This window comes from Manis javanica, chromosome 15 (assembly GCF_040802235.1).
Source record: "Manis javanica isolate MJ-LG chromosome 15, MJ_LKY, whole genome shotgun sequence".
NCBI lineage: Eukaryota > Metazoa > Chordata > Mammalia > Pholidota > Manidae > Manis > Manis javanica.
In genome coordinates, this window is record NC_133170.1 from 28,001,239 (window position 1) to 28,026,740 (window position 25,502).

The following is a 25,502-nucleotide window of genomic DNA, read 5'->3' on the forward strand; positions in this document are numbered from 1 at the left end:
AATTCCAAAGGTGGTTAAAAGTGGCAACCAGAGATGGTGGAAACTCCCAAGAGGCCCAGCAGACACCACCAGGCAGAAACCCAAGAAAAAAGTTACCCTTGCTTGTCTCCAAGAGCAGTGGCTATCAATGGGGGATGGAGACAAAGGGGATTTCTAGAGTCCTTGTAGGATTAAAAATTCCATTAAGTGGAGTAATTTGAGACTAACAGGGAATGTCTTAATCTGGACTTTCCCAATGACCAGTATTAATCTTACTGTTAGCCATCCAGGTCAGAATTAAACTGGGAAACAGCCCTCAGTGACTTTGAGACAAGGAGTTATAGAGAAAATGAATTTTTATAGTAACATCAAAATGGCTAATGACCACTGCCTTTTACATTACCCATCACTTCTGGGGAAGAAGCTGGTCTGGGGAGCTGAGGCGTTCAGGGGCAGGTAGGGCCAGGGCCAAGTAAGTGGTTTCGGTGTGGGCTCACCACTCTCCTGAGCTCGGCCCCACCACCCTTCCACCACAGGGCCGCTGTGTCTCAGTCCTCAGAGGATAGAGACCAGGGATCAGATGGGAGCCATAAAGAACAGGAGGCAGAAGACAGGAAAGCAGCAGAGGTCAAATTCTCCAGAGAACCTCTAGGCTCTGGAGGTGGCACTGAGGGCTTCCGGCACCAGCCAGTGCAGGATGTAGCTTCTGCTGTCTGCTTGCTTCCCAGCCTTAAACATCCAGGGCTCTGCACGGGAGAGACATATGGGTTACCAGATGGCATGTGCAAGGAGTGGTGGTGGGGCATATTAACAGCTACAGTGCCAATCCTGCAAGTGCAAACTCACAACCCAGAGTGAGTAGCTGGAGTAACGGGACTAAGAATCTGAGGTCCAGTCAGGATGGCACTGACCTTCCCACATTATGAAAGTATGCAGAGACCTTTGCTTTATAAGGTGGTTGCCTGAGTGACCCAAAAGGAAAAAAACATGTAATCAATTACTTGTACTGTAATAATACAGGTGCCCACATAGATCACCCTCCAGGGTAGTATGTGTGTTTTATGTCACTACCAGTTGTTGCTAACAGGGTTTTGATGTGAAAAGGCTGGATTTCATTCTGAGGACTGCTGGTCTACAAATGAGTCAAGATGGCCAGATAATTTAGGTCAAGGTGAGTTTATTGTCCAAATAGCATAACCTAATTGCATCCAAAACCATTTTCAAATCCATCTTTAAACTAGTCAGAATAACAGATTGTTATTTTTTAAAATCACTTAACACTGAACAGATAGGACCTCTTAAAAGGTAGCTGACTATACGTCACCATCATCATAGCTGATAAAACATTTTTCCATACTTCCTAAAAACCTTGTTTATACTGATCATGCTACTTTAGCACTTGCTAACATCCCGACCCAATAAACACCCACACCTCTTATAGAGTACACTGTGAGAGAATAACATTGACTCGATATGGCATCACACTTGTTTTAAAGCAAAAAAAAAAAAAATTTATAATAATAAAAGAAGTCCAAGACGAGAAACTGTAACTGAGAGAGATCTGAGGTACATGGTACAAGGGTAATGAACATAATGGAAAAAATCCAATGGCCCGTTGATTTGCTGGGGATTTAAGAGCTGGCCAGCAAGCAGTAAGAGCTAAAACCAATTAAACAAAACAAAACGTTTATTTTTTATAGGACAGGCACCTGTCAAAATACACTGGATACTGTAATGGCTACAGTCAGTAAGGCACTTTTTTTCCCCAAAGTAGGCTGCAGGCAAAGGAATAAATGTTGCACCTCCAGCATACATGGATACATTTGCTGATGGCTTCTTGAAACCTGAGCCGAGAACAGGGTCTGATGGCCCAGGCAGGTCTAAAAAAGCAGACACACACCAATGTAGAATAGTTCTGGCCGGAATGACTGTTCTGGGTTGTTTAGAATCCAGAATCATGAAAAGCCACATGGTATGAGGAAGTCATAAGCATCCTCTTGAGTCCACCTGCCCTATTTTGTACAATTGGACAATGGCATGAACAGCTCTTGAAAACTGCTCTGCGCCCACACCATTAGAAGCCTGCACCCATTCTACAGCTACGGTTCAGGGACTTTACCATCTCAGCACTAATTTCCCTTTTAAAGCTATTCTCAGGGTTGGACTGTCTCAAAGATAAACAAAGGAATCCTTTTGGCTTAGAAGCCAACTGGCTTACTCAGACCTCCTCCCCATTCCTACCTCGCATTCCCACACTACCATTATCTTCTTGAACTAGAAAATCATTATTTACATGATATAAGGTGCAAGTCTATTTCTTGTCTCAGCCCTGCCCCATGGCCCATGGAGAGAAAATTCCCTGCCTTCTTTGAGTCATCCAATCCTGCCCAGTGTCCTCAACCTGTCAGTCCCAGAACTCCCAGGACAGAATGGGATGCCTAACAGTGCTGGACCACAGGAAAGCTACAGCTGCCTCTGAAGGGAAGCCCACCTGCAAGCAAAGGCATGCAGTGCGATGCAGTCGGGGCCCCTTGCCCCAAGTCCCACCTGCCCCTGACCTGGGTGGGGAAAGCAGCAGAGCAGAGCCTCTTGTACAGAGCCCGGAGTACAGGCAGCACCTGTAAGCTGTGGTGAGCTCCTCAGTGGGGTCCTGGGGCAGTTCCAGAATAAAGCCTCCTCTAAGAAAAGCACCCCCTGACACACACTCTGAGAAGCTCCTCTCAGCTTGTGGAGACAGTGCTGAGGACCTGTCCCCTGCTTCCACCTGCAGGCTTCTTGGCTGTTACGAACCCGCATGGAACTGAATTATGCTTAGCATATGTTTTTGGCATACTACGATCTTCCCCCTTAGAATTTGGCCAAAATGGGGGAAGGAACATAATTTGACAGGCTAGGGGAACAACTTAACCCCCAGTGATGGAGAAAGACAACAACAAAAATTCAGAGCGAGGAGCCAGTAAGGAAGGGGGAGGAAGACAACAGGCAGGAAAAGACCAGACTGGGTTGGAACCCTTTCGTGGGAGGTGAGAAAGAAAAAAGTCCATGGAGGGTAACTGAAGTCCTCTGGGACCGAACTCCCAGGGAGGACACCAAGACCCAAGGTCAGTATCAGCCACATCACTGAGTCCAGGCTTCCTTCTTTTGCTTAAGGAGGGAGCCAGCAGAAAGCCAAGGTGCCTAGCACCTTCCCAGCAGCCCCACAGCTCCCAGCACAGCGGGCCCAGGGTGGGGAGGAGCACCAGCAGCACCAGGGGCTCGGGCTGCAGGTAGTCAGACTGCAGCAGGGGTCGGCTGGCCTGCTCTTCCTGCATTGTCAGCTTCTCCGTTCGCTAGTCACTACTCAGTGAATGTGCACCTCGCTTTCTCTTCAGGCTCCAAGCCTCCGAAGAACTCTAGGGACCATGCCTCTTCCATTCTAGGCAAGTTCTTGGGCCCAGAAGAGTGTCCTGCACCAAGTGGGCTCTTGACAAAACTCTGGCTGCTCAGCTGTCCTCCCCAAACCTTCCGCATCCACCACCCGCTGCCCCACCAGAAACTCCCTAGAATTTTAGGGCCATGCTGACTCTCCAAGTCCTGACCCCTTCTAAACACCCTTCAGTATACTGGAGACTGACTCACTTGGTACTGCATCTCTGTAGAGAAGCAGCCTCTCCGCCTGCGTTCCACACGCAATCCAATACTCATCTGACCTGTTTTCCAATCATGCCAGTTCAATGCAATTGAATACCTGAAAACCACTTAGTGCCACTTAGCAGAGGACCTGGCCTTGCATAGCGCTGCCTGCCACAGCCCAACAGGTGGGTAAGGGGCGCCAGCAACTGCCTGCTGCAGAGCCGCATCCCCAGAAAACCCTCTGAGCTCATCCCAAACTGGGGATGCCCATGCCAAGGAAGGGAAAAGGGGGGAAACTTTTCAAGATGAAAGGACCTCAAGCAGATGAAAGGGCCAGAAGATGAGGATCTCCAAATAGCCTGCTGGAATTCTCTTTAATCTGTCTCCTGATACCTGGTACCTAAGTGCAAATTCTGATTTCCTAGTCCACTGCATCGTTTGTGCTAAATGTCTGCCTTGGGCAGGGAGGGGAAATCCCTTGGTTCAGTTGTATTTTTTCCATCATGATGAGGATACCGGAGTTAGAATGGAAGCCTGATGACCTTCATGACTGAAAAGGTCCCTGGGTGTGAGACCCTGGGGCCAATCTACTCTGCCCTCCGCCTGAGAGGGACCTGCCGCCTCCTCCCCAGACTTCTCCTCTCCCCACTCCAGTGGGCTCCCAAGCAGAAACTATACGGTTGTGAGGTATTATGAAAACAAAAATGTGAATCATTCTTTCGTAGGTGTTGATTTTGTCCAGTAAACCTGAGGTAAAGAATACTCTGTCCTTGAAGAATGTGATCAGAGAGAAAAAAAAACCCAAAGGAAAAAAATTTTAAAAACCCATGAATACGCTACCAGAACAAACTATGGAAGGGCATTTCCAGTACGGAGAACTCACATCTCAACCATCTACTTCAGGACTTGGAATTTAAGCAGTAAAATAATATATTATAAAAATGTTTATAAAATAGCAGCACACTCTGTGAAACATTACAGCTAGGTACTGTTAATGTGAATAGGATGTATGATCTTAGCTTCTTAGCAGCGCAAAAAAAAAAATAATAAAAAACTGAACACAATAAAATGAAAAATAAGAGAACCTTAGATTTTTCTCCATTCTTCAACCCTCACACTATGAAACAAGGCAGAATCTGTGTATAAAATAATTCTTCAGAGCAGCCCTGTTCTGATTTTTCTTTTTTACTTAAAAAAAAGGCAAATATTTTAACAAATAGCTTCATTACCTGTCAATTATAATTGTGCAAAAAAAAAAAAAAAGTTGTTGCTCCAACCTCTTTGCTAACTGAATGCCTCTAAGAAGTGGAGAGGAAAAAAAATTCAAGTACGCTGAATAAAATTTTGCAGTGAAATTAACAAACCATGGAAAAGGGAACACAATGCCACACTCTGATGTTCAGCTGTCTGTCTTTGCACCAGCAATAACTTTTCTTTCCATGTCCAAAGGAAAAATACATAGGTGGGAATTAAGATCCTTCTGTGCCATCAAAATGGTAGCAGATCTTTGTTTTGAGGCTTTTCCGAGGAATGTTGTTGATGGGAATGTCAGTGGAAAGGGGTGTCTCTTGATTCCTGGTGGGAACACCAGAACTATGTACCAATGTCAGAAACCGGAAGTGAATAGTGACCCACTGGGGGCAGGAGAGGAAGGGAGGAGTCTATTCAGCATCACTTGCATAAACCATCCCATATATCCCCAGGGAACAATTTTTCAAAGTGCTTTTCGAATGGAATGGTTTATGACAATGCTAAGCCTTGGACCAGACATGCCAATTAGCGCCAACAATTAGTTTCTTCCTAATAAGGGATGCCAAGGTCACATTACTCTCTAATACATTAAGAGGGAAGATCCCATTCCAGATCCCACTCTTGGTCTCCATCTGCCTCCACTGCGGGAGTAGTTTTGGTTATGGCCCATACCTAGATTGCTCCTTTCCATACATACATGGTGGTGTCTGCAATGAACCATGTTTGGAGGAAGAAGCAAGATGTCAAGAAATAGGAAACCCAGGATCTAATCACCTGTGTCCAACTGGCAAAATAAAACTTTTTTTTGTAGGTAGCAGCTACTGTAGACAGCAAGAGTTCGTAACTAGAGATCCAGAAATTCTCCTGACTTCTTGTAACCAACAGATGGCCAAGAGCCAAGGTGCTTCTACATCCAAAATGGTTCAATCACATCGAGATTGCTTTGTCCTCCCTCCCTATCATGCTCCTCCTCACTTTTAATTCCTTCTTGAGTTCATTGCTTCGCAATCTAATCATGCCATAAATGGCATATGCAGTTCCTTGAAATTATCCTAAAAGGGGTGTATATGTGCTAGTTTATAACATGAAAAAAAAAGTCTTCTCTAATTTGTCCCCATATTGCAGGCGTACATTTTTTCTAGCTACTCTGTGGGTTCTCCTGTAAGCATTTTACTATTACTTTTAACATAATCAAACAATAACTGTTCGCATATACAAGGGATTCCCTTCTGTTGTACTTCAAATAGGCACCAAATGCTTTTAATTATTCTGTTTTTATAGGACCTTTTTCTCTCACTTTCTAAAAGATCTTCCAATATGGTCTAGGTGGGGGTGGATTTTTTTTTTTTTTTTAAGTTTCATCCTAAAACATAAAGAACAAAACACAACCAGAGAGAAGGAGAGAGCAGAGTTGAACATGTCTCTCCCACTCGGCCCGACTGACATCCTCACAGGTCAATATCCCGCACGTCCGTAGGGGTGCTGGCTTGGTCCAGTTCATCCTCCGACTTGGATGCATCCTGTTCCTGACGGAACTGCTGCAGGCTGTTAAGCAGCACCACCTCAATCTGCTCCTGGCAGGCTTTGAGGCAGTCCTGGAAGGAGAGACCAGACCAGAGCTGTTAGCAAGATCAACAGCGCACAGGCCATTTTATGAAGAAAACATAAAATGGTCAAGCCTTGCATAATTTCATGTTAGTTTTCCAGCAGGAATAAATACAAAGTCCAGGAGGTGTGTTCTTGAGTCTCGTGGAACCTCACTACTCCACGTGGGGTTCCATGGGCTGCCAGGATCACCTGGGAACTTTTAGAAATGCAGCATCTCAGCCCACTCCAGATCAATCTAATCAGAGTCTGCAGTTTAGCAGAAGCCCAGGTGGTGTGTTCACACATAAGACTCTGAGAAGAGCTGTCCTAGATGGTGAGTCACTGATGGGCATTCAATGCCTGGGAATAAAAGTGCCAACTAGATGCCTTCTGCCTGGGGAAGTTGTGAGGCAACAGAGAAAAGGGGAGAGCCGGTCTACAGAAGATGCTACAGAACTAGACAAACATGGCACCTGAGGAACAGACAAGACAGAAGAGAATGATCTGAACTATACTGACCCTCACGTAAACTGAGTAAGGGCTTAACAACAAAAAACAAATCTGTTTTTCTGCTTATTTATCACTCTCTTAACTTGCATGAAAACACAACACAGGATGTTTACAAAATTCTGGACACTTGAGCTGCCCCATTTGGGAGTAAGCAAGAATATGCAGCACTGATTTGATATTAGCCTATATTTGGTAGGAAAAATTCAGAGCGTGTCTGCCTCAGGCAGAAGCTCCTATGAGCTGGCTGGCATGGGAAGCTGTGGCAATTCAGGGGTGTCACTAGGGAGGGACTGTGGTTCAAGCCAGCAAGTGGGGCGTGAACTGAAGAAACTTGCTCTAAGTAGATATTTTCCAAACTCTCTTCTCTGCAAGGCTGCTTTTCTGCCCTTTCTTAAGCAGTATATGGAAAATATGCTAAGTGGATCCTGCCTGGGTCTTTCCACAGTTTAACACATGCTTCCCTTTTGTTTGTTTCACTGTGCAGTTTTCACTGCCCAGATGTTCCTGTTTACCAAGCACAAAAGCATTATCTTTTTTTCCAAAGATCTAAAACAGAGTTGGAGCTAACTACTCAGGAACAAAGTTTCCATACCCCCAAATTTTCCTGTCCTCTCTTTCATCCATTTCATATTTCAAACTACAGCTTGCTCTGAAAACTAAGATTAGGAACCACAATAGACTGAGTGTTAAGGGCAGAGACAAAACATCACCTGGATATAAGACAGACAAGAAGCAGGGGGTATTTGCTGTCTACCCACCACACTTGCTGGCCACAGATAAACTATTTAACTGATCTAGGTTCCCCGCTTGTAAAATAAAGAAAACGAAACATCCATGATCAACTGAGATAACATATATCAAGTGCTAAGTTCAATAAATGAAAATCATTTATTACCAATAACAATCAATCAGTCCGGGAATCTGAAGGAATTCTTAAGATTTCTTTAAAATGAGGTTCGGATTAGCATCTGCTCAGATTGGTGAAGGGGCTATGGCTGCTCTGTGTCTGGCAGTGGGGTGGAGTGTCAAATAAAACAGACGCAACCTGGCTGCAGGGGTCCCCACGCCACCCTGAATGAGCTGAGGACTTGAACTGGCAACCATGGACCCACGGACATCTCTCCAGTTTTTCTGCAACTGCTCCTGGTCACTCCACCCCACCCTGCCTGACCCCCTAACTTACCACTGATCAGAATCCTGCCAGGCTGCTTACCTCCTCTGCTAGGTGCTAAGCTAAAGGCATATTGTTTCTGAGAGCACTTGGATTTCAGCAGACAGTATCTAAACACCTTACAATCTAAAAAAAGAAATCTTTTAAAGTCAAGTCAAGGCTGATGTGGGAACTGACAAAGCAAAAAAAGGATGATAGTCAAAAACTACTCCTGACTGTCCGCACAGAAGGTTCCACATCAGAGATGGACAATGAATTCAACTTCACTTCCAAAGCTGGGCTAGAAATAGATAGCTCGTTCTCCAGCTGAGCACCACGGGAAGGACCTTGCTGGTCGTCAGGGGCCATGCCAGTGGCATAACACAGCACCAAAGGCTAGGACCTTCACAGTGCTAAGGGCAGGCGTGGGGGTGGGCACACCCCACGGGAGTGAGCAGCAGCAGGGTGTCCCCCACACCTGCCTTCACACCCCCTCATGGAGGAATGTTGGGCCACAGAATTTAATACTATTTTTCTCTTTCCTTTTTTCTTGTCTAGAAGAGTGAGTTGAATCCAGGCAGTTATTGTGAGATGTACCCCCTAGTATAGAGGGCCTTCTGGAGATGAGGAAGGTTATGTGTAAATTCTTTTTCTAGGAGGGAGGGGGAATGAATCAGACCCCCTCCATACCGTAGAGATAGCAACTGTATGCTTGTTTCCATGAACACATGCCATCCACAGCACATAGCCTTCAGGAGCTTCGGGTATCTACAGGGGACTCTCGGCTGATGGAGGGACCGTGTGGGCTGTGCATGTGCATGTATGTGCATGTGTGAATAGTTCTGAAACATTAAATCCAAAAAGAAGTGCCTGTCTGGTGCCGGCAAGGGGGCCTCCTGGAAGAGGGCTTCACATTTCACATGGCACACCCCCTGGGGAAGACTTCCTGATGTGAAGTTCAAATGGATGGCCGTGCCCCACGAGAAGGAACCTAGGGCCTCCTGGCCAATCCTGCCTGGCTTTCCTTCCTCAGAGGTTATTTTGACCCCATGGAGAGGTAATTTGGGTTAGCACATCACCACCCCAAAAATATGACCAATGCAGGACTCCACGATCCTCCCTGTGTCAGCCACATCAGCGCCCCTGATGGCTGAAGAGCTTGATTTCGGACCATGTAGAAATCAAGCTCTTCCCAATTCTGGGAATTTGGGTCACCAGATTCATACTGTTCCTTCCCATGCAGTAGCTTGAGAACTTAAAGGAAAAGTTCTGAGAAGGCCCTGGAGGGAAGGCTGGGGTGTATGGCAGTCACGGACTCAGAGCCATGGGGCTTAAGGGAACACATGTATCCGGGGTCACATGTATGTAGGTTCCAGCCAAGAGCACACAGGCTTTCCTGAATAAAATGAAGTAAGATTTCGTGTAACACACACACTCTTTCCTTAGCATTACTGACTCCGGCCTGCTCGTGATCTGTTATACCTCTTGCTTGAAAAGAAAAATGATGAGTTACCCCAGAAATGATGGACCCTGAAACCCTTTCCCTACTCTCTTCTAGATTCATCTGTGATAGAGCAGGAAGCTAAAATTCCCTGGGGTCAATTACACCTCACATTCCTGGAAAGCTGTCTTCGCCCGACCCTCCTTCAGGTCCCACTTCCTCACAAGCTGTCATCAGCTCAAGTTCCAGCTGCATGGATCTCTTGTTCTTACCTGTACAGGCACCCAAGGGCAAGAGCCTGTCTTGTGTATTGTATAAGTGATGCCAGACATTCTACTCTCTGACGGTGGCCCAAGACATCAGCATCCCCTTTTCCTTGAGACAGAACACACTCCCTGCATTTTAATACCCTCACTTAGCCATGTAGGAACCCTTCTTGGACTTCAAAGCGGAGGCGAATTTCCCATGCGCTGGGAAAAGTGAAGGAAGAGGAGAATGTGTGCAGACACTACAACCTGTGAGCCCACACAGCCCCACACTTGCCATGGAGGTCCAGGTCTCCTGTGAGTGCCTGGGACTGGGGGACAGGCAATGGCCTGGAGGGAGGGGCCCTGTCTGCAATCCCATGAGGCCTGCTGCCAGGACACCCTGAGAAGAGGAAATGGGGGAGGGCAGGTAAGAGCCTGAAGGGATACAGGAGGCACAGCTGAGAAAGGCAGCATTACAGTATTTCCAAGGGTAAGAACTGTGAGAGGACACACAAAGGTCACTGTGGAATCGGAGAGTTTGGGCATCCAGAGGGTTTTCAGAGATCCAATAGCTGATACCTTCATCTTACATGCTGAGCTGAAGCCTGGCTTGTTCCCCAGGCACATCTAGTTCAAAGCTAAGCCTGGCCTGCAAAAGGCAAGCCTCCCATTTCAAAACTCTTTTCCCCACATAGCCTTGCTTCTTCCCAGCTCTAAGTGAAGACATACAGGGCAGGGAATCTCCAAGCAAGGCAAACCGAGCCCACGTGGCCGGAAAAAACCCAACAGTGGCCGGAATAAAACCAACAGCACAGCACCTCCGATGAAAAGATGCTACATGCATGTAAAGTGCAGCAGCCCGGGGACCTCTGCTTTCCGGCAGCCTCAAAAGCACCAGTCATTGTGTGAAGATGCCCCAAATTAAGCTGATTAAAAGAAAGCCATAATGCTCGTCTGTCAGCCCGGACAGGTGGCACTCCACAGCGCTGGAGGTCGGGCAGACCTCCAGCCCCCACGATGAGGCCCCCTCCCTCAGCCGCCCCCCCAGCCCCAGGGCCCTGACAGCAGTGTTTGTGATCTCCAGCTCTGCACACAGGCCTCCAACTTCCTCTGCTTGCTGGCTCAGGCTCCGCGCCCTGCACCCTCCCCTGCCTCCATGAATGGGCTGACGGAACTCCTACCATCAGCCCTCAGTGTAACTGCATCACTCCATTGTCACCACACACGCACTGCACTCAACAGGGGGACAAAGGGCTGAATGAGCCCCAGACCCGCGGCCAACTCAGGCAGAGACAACTTAGGAAACTATCTCATTCTTCCTTTCTTTGCAGGCTGTTTGGCTGATTTCCGGGCATACCAAATGAGGCCCGCAGAAACAACAGGGCAGTAGAGGGAAGCATCGGCCTCCAGTTCTATTCCTGCCACCTCCCCACCCCTGGCTTGTTTTCCAGCAACTCCTGGACCACAGGCCTTGTAAAGTCCCAGAAGACAGTCTCGGCAGTATAGGACCTTTAGAACAGGTGTGCTGTGAGAGAGTCAGTGCCTCCAGCTGAGGATGAGGACAGAGCTGGGAGCCCACGGATGACATGGGGTCAAAATTAAGACTTAGTCCACTGCACTGGCAATTGTTTTCAGTCATATGTGGACAAGCCAGGACGACCCTAAGGAAATGAAGTGGCTTGCTCTAAGACAGAGTCATGTGAAACCCAGAAGACCCTGGCATATAATTAATGTTAAGAAATATACAGCTTTCCAAAAGACCTGAGAAAATCAAAGACTCAGAAACACACTGGAAACCCATCTGCCCAGCCTTTGTGCTCCATCCTTCCTTTCTCCTTCCTTCCCTTTCTTCAGCATCATTCCCCAAGGACTCTGCCAGGGGCTCTGGATACAGGGCGGAGTAGAAGTTGGGTCTTGTTCAAGAGGCTCTATAGACAAGCGAACAGTGGGATAGACGCTGGCAAGAAGCACAGCAGAGCGCCAAGGGGACGGAAAGGGAGCCCCGATTCTGCCGGGGGAAGGAGGGAGAGGTTCCCCGGGGACCAGGACAGTCACTACCTCCTCTCAGACTCACCCGTGGCAACAGAAACCCCGGTAGAAGTTCCCAAAATGCCAGAACTGCCTCTCTGGCTAGTGTCTGTTTTTAGCAACACTTACGAGTGGAAGGAAAAAGTACTTAAAATATACCACCCTCCGAGACTTTTATTCCCTGTAAAACTGTCAGGCTTCTCACTCAGCTTTCTCTTTGGAATGAGACATTCCGGCTTATTTTGGCAACCAGAGGGAGCAACAAAGATCAGCTTTCTCGGGGCCGCACGGGTCCCTCCCGTCAAAGCTACCTGCTGCGGGCCGGGGGCCGGGACTCGTCCCGCTGCCTCACAGGGCTCGGGGGACCCTTCTGCACAGTCTGATCCCTGACAATCTGCAGACTGGGGACACTGTAAACTCAGAGGGATCTCAAATAACAAGGCGCACGGAATGGGGCCACTTCAGGCAGCCGGGCAAAATGAGGTCCAGTGTACTGACGTCTCCATGGGAGGGCGCAACGTGAGCCCATGGGAATTTCATAGTGTGGCCGGAGAATATTGTATATATACGTGTTATGTGTGCATGTGTATGTATATGTATTTTTTATTGTGGCAAATATACATAATATAAAATTTGCCACCGTAATGATTTTTAAGTGGACAGTGACATGAAGGACATTCACTCTGCTGTGCAGCCACCACCAGCATCCATCTCCACAGCTTCATCCCAACTGAAACTCTGTCCCCATTAAACACTAACTCCCCATCCCCCCCTCCCTCTGGGCCCTGGTAACCTCTATTCTTTCTGTCTCCATGAATTTGACTATTCTAGGACCTCATGTAAGGGGAAACATACAATATTTGCCTTTTTGTGTCTGACTTATTTCACTTAGCATGTTCTCGAGGCTCCTCCATGTTGTAGCATTCAGCATATTGTTTCTTTTTAAGGTACAATAATAATATTCTAGCACATGTTCATACCACATTTTGTTCCTCCATTCCAAGGACATTCTCTATCACCACATTTGCTCTGCTAGGAGTCCTGCTTTTAAACTAGGCCTGGGGAGCTCCTTCCTCTGGGCTGATTTCCTACTGCATTTTTAGCTCGTAACACAGTACTGAGCATACATTCACTTATGATCTTAACTTGCTAGGGTTTTGTATGGTTTACTCATGATTCTCCATACAATCCCCAAGTTCCTTAAAGTCAGGAAGCTCACCTCTGATTTTCTGTGCAGTACCCACCCACCCCAACTTCAACCACCAGGCTTCGGGTCCACCCCAGGCTTTGCTCCTAATGTGTTATGCCTTGTTCCTAATGCAGCAGTCTGCAACAAGAGGGCCTTCAACAAATACTTCCAGAAATTAAGAACAAAAATTTTTAAGGAGAGTAAGTGTGTGCTTGAAATACACCACTTTTGACTTAGAAACGGCAAACAACTTAAGAAGCAACACTCACCTCCCTCCAAATGTTAATACATTCTAAATTCAGGTCCTGCTTTTCCTTCACTGTGAGCTTTAGCTCTTAAGCGCACACAGGCTAACGGATGGGAGACTTAGCACTTGGAAGTTTGATACACACACACAGCCTAGTTCAACGCTGCTCAAGCCTGTCGACTGAGAACATTCCCAGGAGAGTGAACAAGCCTCTGGGTGCTAAGGATGCAATGTACTGAGGTCTCACACTTTATCTGAGAAAGTGGTAGGGGTTTTACCTTCTCCTATGTTCATGCTCGGTTTTTAGTATTAAAATGTTTAGCCCCAGAGCCCATTCATGACAATGAGGCATGGGTTGAGATCTATAGGAGGCACCCTCCCAGCAGTATGACAGCTGATTGGATAGAGTGGTCACACAGTATCTGAAAAGGGCAAGCAGGTTCTCTGGTATGAGAAGAGAGACTGGTTTGTGCCCCAGAAAAGCAAGGTACAGCCAAGAGCCTCAGGGGCACCCCATCTGAAACCAGTGGTAGAAAGATGTGGGAGAAGGCTGGAGAAGGTGGGCAACCAGCCAACGAGAGCAGGTCTATAAATATCCGCAAGAGGTTACAAGGCCTGGGGGTCAAACCTTTGTCACTGACATTTTTGTCGCGGGGGTCGAGGAAGGGCTTGTCTTAAGTTGGTTAGGAGTCCTTTTTGTCAGGCAGCCTTAATAGGAGATAGAAAAGGAAGGAAGCGGCTCATTCTATAAATGTTAAGTTCTGTCCCAGATTGGCCCCTGGAGGATTAGAGAGGCATTCTTCACGTGAAGCTGCACTGGAGCAATCTTTCCAATCTGCATGTTGGAAACTGTGCTTAAAAAGCCTGTCTTGGAGCCAGCATTTTAAAAGCCTAAGAACTGTTTCAGAGCAGTACCCCAATTTGTTCCATCAGACCCTTCAATGCCTCCCTGAGCCATTTCCTTGAGATGGTAACAAAGAACAAGGCCAAATAGGTGGACGGGGTGAGAACACCAGCTAGCGGCAGCCTTAGGCTCTCTGAGATTTAACCTTCTGCTCAGAATCCCTGGTGGGGCATCAGCCACAGGCCTGTAAACATTATCCCTTAACTCAATACATTCCCACAGCAAAGCATTCAGAATCCCCCAGGAACGTCCAGAGGGGCCATCACAAAGTTTCCCTGCATTCTTGAGCCTCTCCATGGTGATTATGAGCTGATACCTCTCTTGCAAGTTGCCTATAAACCAAAAGCCTTTTTCAAACAAAAAGGTCCCAGAGCCGCAGCAAGGGTGGAGCGCAAAGTTCCCAGGCCCAGAGTCAGCGCCTCCAGGTTCTAGTCCCAGGCTCAGGCACTGCCCTCCCCTCCCCCAGGCTGGCTACCTCAACCCTCCGTGCCTCCAGCTGAAAATACAGGAACTGCCTCCCTGACCTCTGGGAACCACCCTGGCTCAGCCCTTCTAAGGACTGCAACTTCCTACAGTTGAATCAGAGCCTCACTTGACCCTGGTCTGTCTCAGAAGCTTTCCTCTTCTGAGGCGCTTCACATTCTGGCAACCAGTGTTACAGCCTCTGGGCAGTCCACAGGGGAGGCAGAATGGAAAAATCTATAGCTAATAATAGTTCCTTGAATTTGTATGGCACTTCATTCTTTTCAAAGTGCTTTTTAATCCATTACCGCATTGAACAAAAGGGAAGTGAGAGCCGGAAGGGGCTGCCAGGTCTGTCAAGGCCAGACACAGTTCCAAGGCAGGGGAGGGGGAGCCCCCCTGCATCTCTTCTCCCTCCAAACTGGAGCTCCTTGCTCTGGTGTCCCTGCCCCGCCCTGCCCCAGCCCTCCGTGCAGGGGTGGTCCCATAAGCACAACACTGTATTAGAGGCGGCCTGGCAACAGGAACGCAAATGGAGGTGAGATGAAGCAGCAGTTGGGACCCACGGGGAAGCCCAGGCCATAAAGGAAAACTCAGTAAACAGCCCTCCCTCCCGGTTTGCATCCACTTAGTAAGTTCTTTTCTCTATTTTATGCACACCGGGTTTCCGATACCTTAAGAGGAGGCCTCACCTGCGGAATGTTGTACTACTTTGGATGTCGATCTTAGGAAACAGAAACCCACGAAGATAGAAAATACCTGACACGACACATCACCATCAAACCCACCACCTCTTTCCCTGAGCTGAGAAAAGACACGTCTGGTCTTCAGCCAGAAGGCGGCCTCCACCTACCACGTCTGTGTTGGTGATCTTGGCCAGCAGATCCGCCAGGGCATCTCCAGTGAGCGAGCTCACATCCTCATCCTGCTGCAGCCCACAGATGGCAGCTCCCACACTTCCAGTTGCAATCATCGATGGTGGGTACATGGCGAACTTGAAGTCTGCAAGAACCAGAGGCAGAAGGTCAGAGCCCAGGAGGAGTGTGGACCCAGTACCTCCCCAGCCGGGAGACACTCAGAAACGGGATGGGGGTGAGTCAGCTGCACAAGTAGCCCCTCCCCCTACAGAAGCATCATCACCTGAGTCTTTCCTTCATGAGATGCTATTTATTTATTTTCCACCACTGTGGCATTTCCAGATTTAAACAGAGGAGACTGACGCAGGGAAGGCAGAGAGCTTATCTGCACACAGGAAACTCGTGGAGGACTCGGGGATCCCGACACTTCCCACAATCCTGAGGGGTCAGCACATGTGGGATACTCTTTCCAGCTCTTGTGGGACAGGAAGGGGAGTGAGGCAGTCGCCCCTGGGGGTGGTGACAAGAGCAGAGCGGGGAGGTAAGTCCAGATAAGACAACCCGTGTGCCCAACCAGTGAGATAAACCGAGGGCTCTAGAGGTTGGAAGGTGGAAAAAGCATGAGTAGGTGTGATTTTATGGAGAATGATAATCCTGATGTGACCCTGCTATATTCTCAGGAGAGGCAACAAGGCCTAAAACAATAAAAGATTATTAAAAAAAAAAAAGAAACAAGAGCAGCAGTAATGGAGGGGATGGGGTAATGGAGGCCAGGTTCACACAATTCCCAACTGTCAGTCTCGTGCCAGAACCCTCAGAAGCCGGAGGACAGACATTTCATCAAGCCCTCAGTATTAACCATAGCAGCCTCATCAGGTGGATTGGGTTAGATTTTAGATTTGAAGATGCCGTTTTCTTGCTGGTGAACTAGAGTGGTTGCTAGAGAAAAGGGCAAAACAGGGAAAAAATGGAAGGGCTCAAACCCCCTCCACTCCCATTTTTCAAGGAGAAAATACAAGGCTGCTCCTGTGCATAAGGGCTCAGCTTGGGAAACCACACACCTGGGTCCTCTGAGGGCTCCCATTGGGGCTGGGTGACGGTGATTGGCCACTGCCTCATCCATCAGGGGAGATCAGGGGATGCCCACACCTCACTCTTGTTGCTGCTGCGGGCAGCTCCCGGCTTACCAGCATGCACAGTACCGCTCACACTATATCCCGTTTGGTCCGCACATCAACCACATCAGGTGCACAAGTATTACTCAAAGTGCGAATGAGAAACCGGAGACTTCTGAGTCTAAACCACCCTATCCCACCCTGTGCTGCTGCTAAACAGGTTATAGTCTCATCACTCATCCTACCAGCCCTGGAGTGGAGCAAACCTGCAGCAAGCAAGCTGCCTCTGGTGTTAGCATCACTCCGATGAATTTTTCAGGTGTAGCAGTAGAAGAGGGGCTGGCGGGAGGGGGTAGTGGGAAGACATGGTCACGCTTCAAATTATAGCATAAACATTAGGTTCAACCTACAAAAACAGTTCTACCTACTATTTCCTTCTTCCTAGACAAAGCCCTGTTGTAACAACATATTCCATGGAAGCACTTTTATGGGTGACCCCACTGCCCAGCATTAAGTGGGCAGTGTTCTCGGAAACACTGCTGGGTCACTGAACCCATGCACATGCCACCGCCCATCTGGGCTGAAGCCCGTGCACAGAGCAGGCCTGGCCGTCTCTCTGTCTTTGTCCTTGGCTTTCTTTCCTTAGCCCACTCATCATTTCTGCCTCTTGAGGGATGAATATTAAGGTGTTCCACCCAAAGCCTGCTGTCCACTAACTCCCCTGGGGCCTCTACCCCGTGGCTGGTGACAAAGCCTCCCTCCCCGGCCTCTGCTCTGCTGTAGGTCTCCCTCCACGTGAGCTCACAGGAGTGCTCCTCTGCCCAGTAACCTTGTCAGCTCCCCACTGTGACATTAATCATGCCGTGGAGGCGGCCAGTCCATGGCCCTGGGCCCACTGAGGCCCCGGGTGGGAGCATCTGGCAGGGGAGGGGAGGAAGACATCCCTGGCTCTCCCTTCCTTCTGCCCCCAGTCTCAGACCAGGGAGCACACCTCACACATGTCTGTCTCTGTGGTCCTGCTGAATGCAAAACCAACTCCTATTTTTAGCAAATTAATTAACTTCTGGAAGCCAGTGGGTATAGATGGGTGGTCCTGGTGCAGCAGGCACTAGAGTTGCCCAGAAGGACTACAGGCATACAACGGGGATGCTGCAGCCGCGGTTCCAGACCACGGCAGTAAAACAAGTATCGCAACAAAGCAAGTCCGTAGGGTTTTTTTTTTTTTTTTATTTCCCGATGCATATCAAAGTTACGTTTATAGTATGCTGTAGTCTATTAGGTATGCAATAGCACTGTCTCTTAAAAAATCAATGTACATACCTTAGTGAAAAAATACTTTGTTGCTAAAAAAGGCTAACCGTCATCTGAGATTAGCCATAATCCCTGAGCACAGATCACCCTAACAAATAAAACCTTGATGAAAAAGTTAGATATATTCTTAGAATTATCAAAATGTGACATAGAGACATGAAGGGAGCAAATGCTGTCGGGAAAATGGTGCCAAAAGGCTTGCCTGATGCTGGGTTGTCACAAACCTTCAATTTGCAAATACCCGCAAAGACGCAGTAAGGCAAAGCATAAATAATCCCGTGAGGTGTGCCTATGTACCTCCCTTCTTGTAGTGCTAGGAAAAGGCTGAGGGGAGTCCTCCTGGGGACACTGCCCCCCAGCCCCCAGAACTGGGGAGCCCTGTGTACATGAACAGGCCACCTCTCAGAGAGGCACTGCAGAGAGTGCTCCCCTGGCAAGAGAGGAGCTGCCGGGACCCTGGCCATCTGCTGCCGCTCCTCTGCCGTCCACTGGAGCAAGGCAAGGCCTTCCTTCCGATCCTGGACCAAGTGTCCAGCTCTTCTCTGAGTTACTCAACAGGAGACAGCTGAGCACTAAAAAGCCAGGTCCAGGCTGTGGGACCTTGGGGGAGTCACTTCCTCCCTGGAATCCCATTTGTCTATAAGGGATGGGATTAGATCAGCAGCAACTCATTTTAGGTGATGAAATCTATCTGGGGATCATGACCAGCAATGTTTTTTGTGGCTGTTTAACTGAACAGAGTAGGAGAGGAAGCATCAGGAAGTAATGTATGTAGTAAGAGCAATACTGTTTTGAGACACTTTTGTATCAGTTTGGTGTACATCTACATGTATCCTGATTTGTGTTATAAAATGTTTCCTTCCCTCACAGTTTTGGTTGGCTAATCTCCCAGGTGCCTTCCAGCTCTAATTTGCTTTTACTTATGTGTGGATGTGGAATAAGAATGACTCCCAGGGAAAACAGGGAAGAAACAGCAGAACATAGCACGGCTTCCACCTGCCAGCCAAGCCACAAGGCACCCCCCTCCCCTGCGCAGTGCTAAGCCCCAGGACCACACTCAGGGATGCCCTCCCACCACCCGGTCTGAAACAGCAGGGAGAAATACAACAGAATAAAACACCTGAAGGGTTCTGTCCTTGTACTAGTTCTAGTTAGCTAACCTCCATCCACATGCTAGAAGGTTCAGCCCAACTCCATTTACCCATCTCTGGAACCCTTCAACTTTGGCTATGTAACTTGATTGAGAAATATTTACAATATACACTTGGATTGGGAGTGAGGCAGAAAAATCAGACTTCACTCATGCATGCTATAATCAAGATTATAACCTCCCATAAATACATAAACAGAAATATGTACATACACACGCATATAGAACTAGGACAATGAATAGAAAATGCATGTAAATTTTCCTCCCATTAGGTGGGAGAAATGTTAAGTTTATAGAACTTTCTTTTGATATTACTTTATTTTAGCAAAATAAAATAGCAAGTAAAAACCCCTTAGCAATCTCTGTCTTGTGTTCAAAACTGCCAATAAGCTGTACCGGAGGGCCCATCTCTACCCTCTAGTGCTCACCCGAAAGTTGAGATATGGTAACTTCCTGAGACCCCTTCCTTCTCCTGAGGCAGAGTGAAAAGCAATGAACACTGCCTGCTGATCCATTCTGACCTTGTTATTACAATGTGTTCCTCCTGTTACAGGCAGCATGAATGATCCCCCACCAGGATGTAAAATGTGGTAATACAACACCATTCAATGCACTCTAAAAGGCTAGGTGCATCCTCCATGGGTAACTTTTGCAGAAACTTCTCAAAGGAGGGAGGTGCTTATGTGCATAGGAGCACCGGAGTCACTTAGGAGCCTCCCAGGTGGGAAGGATCAGGGCCAAACAGCTCCAAGAACTGGAAGATGGAGTCAGGCAGAGGCTGATGTCCCACCATCTTACCCCCTGTGCAAAAATGGCCAAGTTACCTGACCTCCCTGAGCCTCCGTTTTCTCACTTGCAAATAAGGATAACAATCATACCCATCTCACAGGGTTGTTCTGAGGACTTAACTACAACAGTCTATGTTGAAGCACAGTGCCTGGCTCATGGTGAGCAATAAATGCCATCCTCGCCACTATTCTTACCACCGGAACTTCCTGTGGGATTGTGACGGGCAGCTCTGACAGTTAGGAAGCTCTGTGCAGCATGTGCAGGGTGAGGAGAAAGGGGCCCCACCTCCCTAGACTACACGCAGATGTGCAGCAGACCCAGCAGCCATGGCTGGGAAGAACAGAGGGCTGTATGCTGCCTGGAGAGCCTTTCACTAGCAGTTCTGCATATGTCCCCAAAACGACCTCAGTATGTCCGCAAAGTCTCCTGCTGGCTTGTCAGGAGTGGGAAAAACTGAGGCCCCACGGGACAAAAGGAGGGCACAAGCATTCAGTGCATGACTGAGGTGGGCAAACACCTTCCCAGCACTCAGGCAGGGCTCCCCAGAGCCAAGGAGCAATGTGCACACTCCAGGATCCTCTGACAAGCCCTCCTCCCTGCCGATGACATGGTGGAGGCAAGGACCCTCAGCCCTGCAAACAGGCTGGGAGCTGAGGTGCTGGGCGCGCTCATCCAGGCAGTAGCAATGGCATTAGTAGAGAAGAAGGCACCATACATCTGTCTCAAAGCACTTCCTTTCCCAGGGGTGTCAGTGAGGGCTTGAGAGGTCAGGTGACTGGGCTGATGGCTGCTGCAGGGCTGGGGCTGAGAGACAGACTCCAGGACTGTGGGTCCAGTGCTGTTTACACCAGAAAAGTGCTCTTTACACCAGAAAGTGCAGAGTACCTCAAGGTCACTCCCACATCCCCCTGAGGAATACAGGGTCGTCTTTCCTATCAGAAGTGTTAGAAAAGCCCAAACCAGAAGGCCTGGCTCAGGAGTCAGAGACGGGGACCAGTCCCAGCTGGAACGCCTGCAAGTTGTGTGCCGCCCCTCCCCAAGGATGCCTCCAGTGCCCGGTCCCGCCCGGTTCCGCACGCGGGACAAGGGCAGCGAGTGGAGCTCCACATTCATCAACCTGGTGTCTACACTTCTTAGGAAGATTTCGCTTAAGGAAGCATTCTGAGCTAAGCAGGTTGAAAACGGCGGACTGTGTGGCCATGCAGGGCAAGCTCATTTGGCATTAATTGCTTTGCACCTGGTGGCAGAGGCCTCGACCACAGGATCGACCGCCCTACTTCACCACTAGGGGGCGAGAGAGACTCATTCAGAGGAGGAAGTGAACAGGAGATGCCCGGGCCAGGCGGCCCTGCCTCCCCCTGCCCCGACCTGCAGGCAGGTGGAAGTTGCCAGAAGCCAGGCTGTTCTCAGACTGGTCAGCTAACCAAGGACGGTCAACCAAAGGCGTGGGCAGCACGTACCTCACCTGCAACCCCCAGAATAGGTCCAGCACATGCCGTGTAGCATGACCGTGTAGCAGGACTGCCGTGACAAGCTAATGCAGGTTTAATTCCAAAAGCCCAGGTGGGAGGGGTGGAGTGTGAGGGGCTGGAGGGTGGCGAGCGGCCTGCCTGCGCCTCATTCATCATCTTACAGCCAAATGTACGTGAGACAGCCTGGGTCATGTCCCCAAGCTTAGAGAACCTAGCTGCCTGCTTCCCCACACCACTTCCCCTCGGCTGTGCCGGCAGCAGAGGTTCACACAGGCAAAGGTGGTGTCAAGTCATCCACCAAGGCACACCTTCCTTTCTGGGTTAGGGGGTACTTCAGCGACCCCCTGTGGCCACCACTGTCTCGCTGTGGTTACACCTTGCGATGGAAAGTCATGAAACACCTTTGGTGGGACCAGGAGACCTGGGGGAGCACATGGGCTTTATCATCCATCCCTGGGGTTCCCAGAGTGGGGAGCCTGGGCAGCTATTCACGCGCACTGCACAGCCAAGTGCAGCATCTTGTGTGGGGTTCCTAGGCAAAATGAGGGCGATGTGGGGTGCCGTGAGTCCGGAGATAAAGGACCTGCCTCCTCCCCCCCGCCCACCCACACCAAATTCGAACTCAACGTCATTGGCTCTTTTAGACTAACTGGAATCATCTGTCGAGCATGATATCATGCGTCAAGAATCTAATGCTGGAGTGTGGTCCTGAGTCATCTCAAATGGTCTTCTTTCCTCATTTGCAGACCTGGGGGCTCTACTATCAGGGCTGCAACCAGGGGGATGCTAGGCCCCACACTGCTAAGGCCCCAGGATCACACTCTGGGAAAGGGAAGCCAGGAGCTGGTGGTTATGAAGGTCTCACCCTCACCCAAGACCCCACTGACCACCAGCAGCCCAGAGGGGATTCCAGGCCGTCGGAGGCAGACGCTCCCCACCAGAAGCCATTCTGGGTTGAGCAGGGCAGGGAAAGGGCACCTCTCTGACCGGCCACCATCTTCACTCCAGCCTGTAATGGGAGGCTGCTTGGTTCTCTTTCCCCCTCCCCCGGGGGCTCTGGTGCTCTGCTGGACCTCTTCCCTTTTCACACACACATGCACTCCCCTCACAGACCCAAGAGCTACCACCAGCCCTCTCACAAGCAGCTTTCCCCTAAACTAGCCTGAGGATGGGCGGCCATCTCCTCCAGGCCTGCCCAGGCCTCTAAGCCCCTGGCTGCAGGTGCTTCTTCAGCTCCTGGCCAGAATACCCAGGACCCAGGGACAATGAGAGGGGTGTGGGGTGAGGCACAGGCCGGAGAGGCTCTGGGCAGCTACCCCTGCTTCTGCCACTTCACACCTGCTGCTCACCAGCCAGTGCTAGGTGCGGCCCCATTGGTCACAGGATGGCCCCAAAGGGTGGAATCTCATGCACTTGGAGGGTGTTTCCTCCAAAGGAAGCAGCCCTGGGCTGTGTCGGACTAGCTGCCTAAACAGCCCTGCAGTGGGGATTCTGTAACCTAATTGTTCAAACTCAAACACCAATCAGAAAAGAAGTGCCTTGTGAGATAGGCCCATCTTTTCTAGACCCAGGAAACTTCTGAGAACCAGTCCTGCTCTGAGCAGTCCACACTTGAGGCTTACTACTTAGCACATGGATTTCATTTCATCGGAGGTGCTCTTTCTCCTATCCTTCCCCATCCCCTGCCCAAAGCTAGCTCAAAGCTCCCAAAAGGGAGTCTTCGTGACTTCCTCTGCCTCCCTTCCAGTCTCTGTCCTTAATGCCCGAATCCCAGACCCCTTACTCTGTCCCAAAGTAGAGACCCATCCCAAGGATCTAGGCAAGAAAACCAGGAGTGGAAGGTCGGGGGTAGGGCCCCCAATTTTAGAGAATGGGCCTTTACAGAATCTGGGAATCTGCCCATGCCTAGGTAATCCCACCCATCATCCCTACCCCAATCAGAGATCAGAGAGGAGCAATGGGCGGGCAGATCCCAAAAGATCTGTCAGTCAAGAGACAAGGTCAAAACAGAATTCTGGCTATCAACAGCTGGGCAATGGGGGAGCTGAGGGTCAGGGGGTCAGTTGTCCTAGGGCCAGAGAAAAAAGGACTGGTTGACCCCTTCCCCCACAGGGAATCATGACAACGGAGAGGAGAGGGACAGCAGTGCTCAGGAAACAAAATGACAAGTCAATGAGGGACTGACCTCCAAGGCCCTGGCCAGACAGCAGAAGGGAGACAGCAAAAGAATGGCTACTGTCTACAGGCATCCAGGAGCCACAGGGGCTCTGAGGGATGGCCCAGGGCTGCAGGAAGGGCAGCTAACCCTCCCAGAGAGAGGCCCGGCTGCATCGGGAAGGGCAGGACTAAAGCAGCCCAGTGTGAGGAAGCCCAAGCCACTGCAGACTCAAATGTGGGCAGCTTGGAATCATGAACTCAGGCCAGGCCAGGCCAGGCAGAGCTGGGGCCCTGCTGGGGCCAGTGAGGGCAGCTCCCGAGCAATCACAGCCACTTTAGTAGGAACAGGTACAGTTGGGGACGGCAGCATTGTCACCATTAGGGTTGTAGCACCTCATCTACACAGTCCTTGGCTCACGACAGACTGGCTTGTCCATCACATCTCCTGATTTTCCTGTTCATAACCAGCCTGAAAAGGCTATGGGATCATGTATCAACAAGCGTGTTTTGCAGATGAAGTAGAGGTTCAGAGGTTAAGCATCCTGTCCAAGGTCACCCAGTGATAAGTAGCAACGCCTGACCTTTTGACTAAGAACACAAAGCATATACATATTGCACATTACATGATCACCTGCATAGACTCATGAATACCATTAACAAGCTACCATGAAAAAAGTTAACCCTCCCAATCTCACCTACACAGTTCGGTTACTCTTGGCAAACTTGAGCTGAACTCTGTGCCCTCCCCATAACCCCACCTCCCCATAACCCTGGTCCAAATGGTTAGTTCTTTACCTAACATTTCTGATTGTGAAAATAGGAACTTGTGACTCTCTCTGGGTGTTGAAGGTTTCAGGGTCTCTCTCACCGTCACTTCCAAGAAGAAATGAGAGGCAGAAACTGGCCAAGGTTCAGTTTAATAGAGTATCTGACCACTGCATTTAGTTTATTAGGAAAAGGCAAAGTAAATGGGCCCTTCAGAACAATGTAGCAATTGCAGCATCTATATGGTGGGTGGAAAGGCATGAAAAAAACCAGTTGCAATTGCTAGGTTAAAAGCTGCAACGTAAATCCAAACACCCCAGTGGGAAGGGAGGGCATCAGAACCCGGGGCTTAGAAGGTGAGTCCTTGCTCAAAGCCAGGCAGGTTCACTCCCCCACAGAGCAGAGGGAAGAGCTAGAAGGCCATAAATGCCCTATGGTAAAAAAAAAAAAATTGCTTTGGCCTCCCTTACTACTTATCAGGGCAGGCAGTGAATTTATCTTGACAGTGTTCCTTTAACCTGTATTTGCCCCCACCCCTCAAATTTCCTCTTGGGCTTATCTCCAAGTCATCCTTTTCCTCAAAAGATTAAAGATTTAAATACAACCAAAGAACAGTACATATAATCTTCAAAGAGCACTTAAGACATCATAAAGAATATTTTAACAGACACTGTTTTTTCCCCCCTTACCACACCTGTCCTCATAAACCCTTTATGAGTTTAGCAAAGAGAATATACCAGCTCAGATAAAGAAAAAGCAGTCCAGGAATGAAACCTAAGCACTGTCCTCTCGCACCTGCCTCCCCCTGACCACCCCCCAAGGGCTCTTCAGCCCCCCACTCCCTCCGCACCCCACATTGCAGCCCGCTCCTACCGGTGGCACACAGAGCAATGAAGGTCTGCGCGTGCTTGCGGATCAAAGACAGCTTCTCATTGGGCTGGGGCAGTTTGCGAAGGATATGCTCAATGAAGTCATGCGGAGTGACAGCCGCCAGGTTCCACTTCAACTTCCCCAGCACCACCAGCTCCCACTCCTGGTGAGGAAGGGAGGAAGAGAAGAGTATAACACCCCACGGCTGACCTGGTGTCAGGAACTGGGGCTGGGATCCAGACCAGTTTTAATGATGCTCGTTAGGGTGAGGCTAGACTGTAAGGCGGGCGCATTTGTCAAAGTGCCCCTAAAGCTTTGAAGTTGTTGACGGCTCTCCTTATGCTTCAAATGTCAGGTCCTGCTGAAAATAATGAGAGCCCAGGTAGCTGTTGCCAAGATTATACTTTC

General features: G+C 49.2%; 1 protein-coding gene across 2 annotated transcripts in view; it reads right to left on the reverse strand.

The window, feature by feature from the left end:
• Positions 1–1,139: 1,139 nt before the first annotated feature.
• CCND2 (cyclin D2) overlaps positions 1,140–25,502 on the reverse strand; it is a 31,866-nt gene continuing 7,503 nt past the window's right edge. For both annotated transcript variants that reach the window (XM_017671362.3, XM_037009026.2), the window contains exons 4-6: positions 25,098–25,257; positions 15,462–15,610; positions 1,140–6,437 (exon numbers count right to left, since the gene is read on the reverse strand). In XM_017671362.3, the coding sequence (XP_017526851.1) occupies positions 6,291–6,437; positions 15,462–15,610; positions 25,098–25,257 (456 nt within the window). In that variant the 3' untranslated portion in view covers positions 1,140–6,290. The remainder of the gene's footprint in view (positions 6,438–15,461; positions 15,611–25,097; positions 25,258–25,502) is intronic.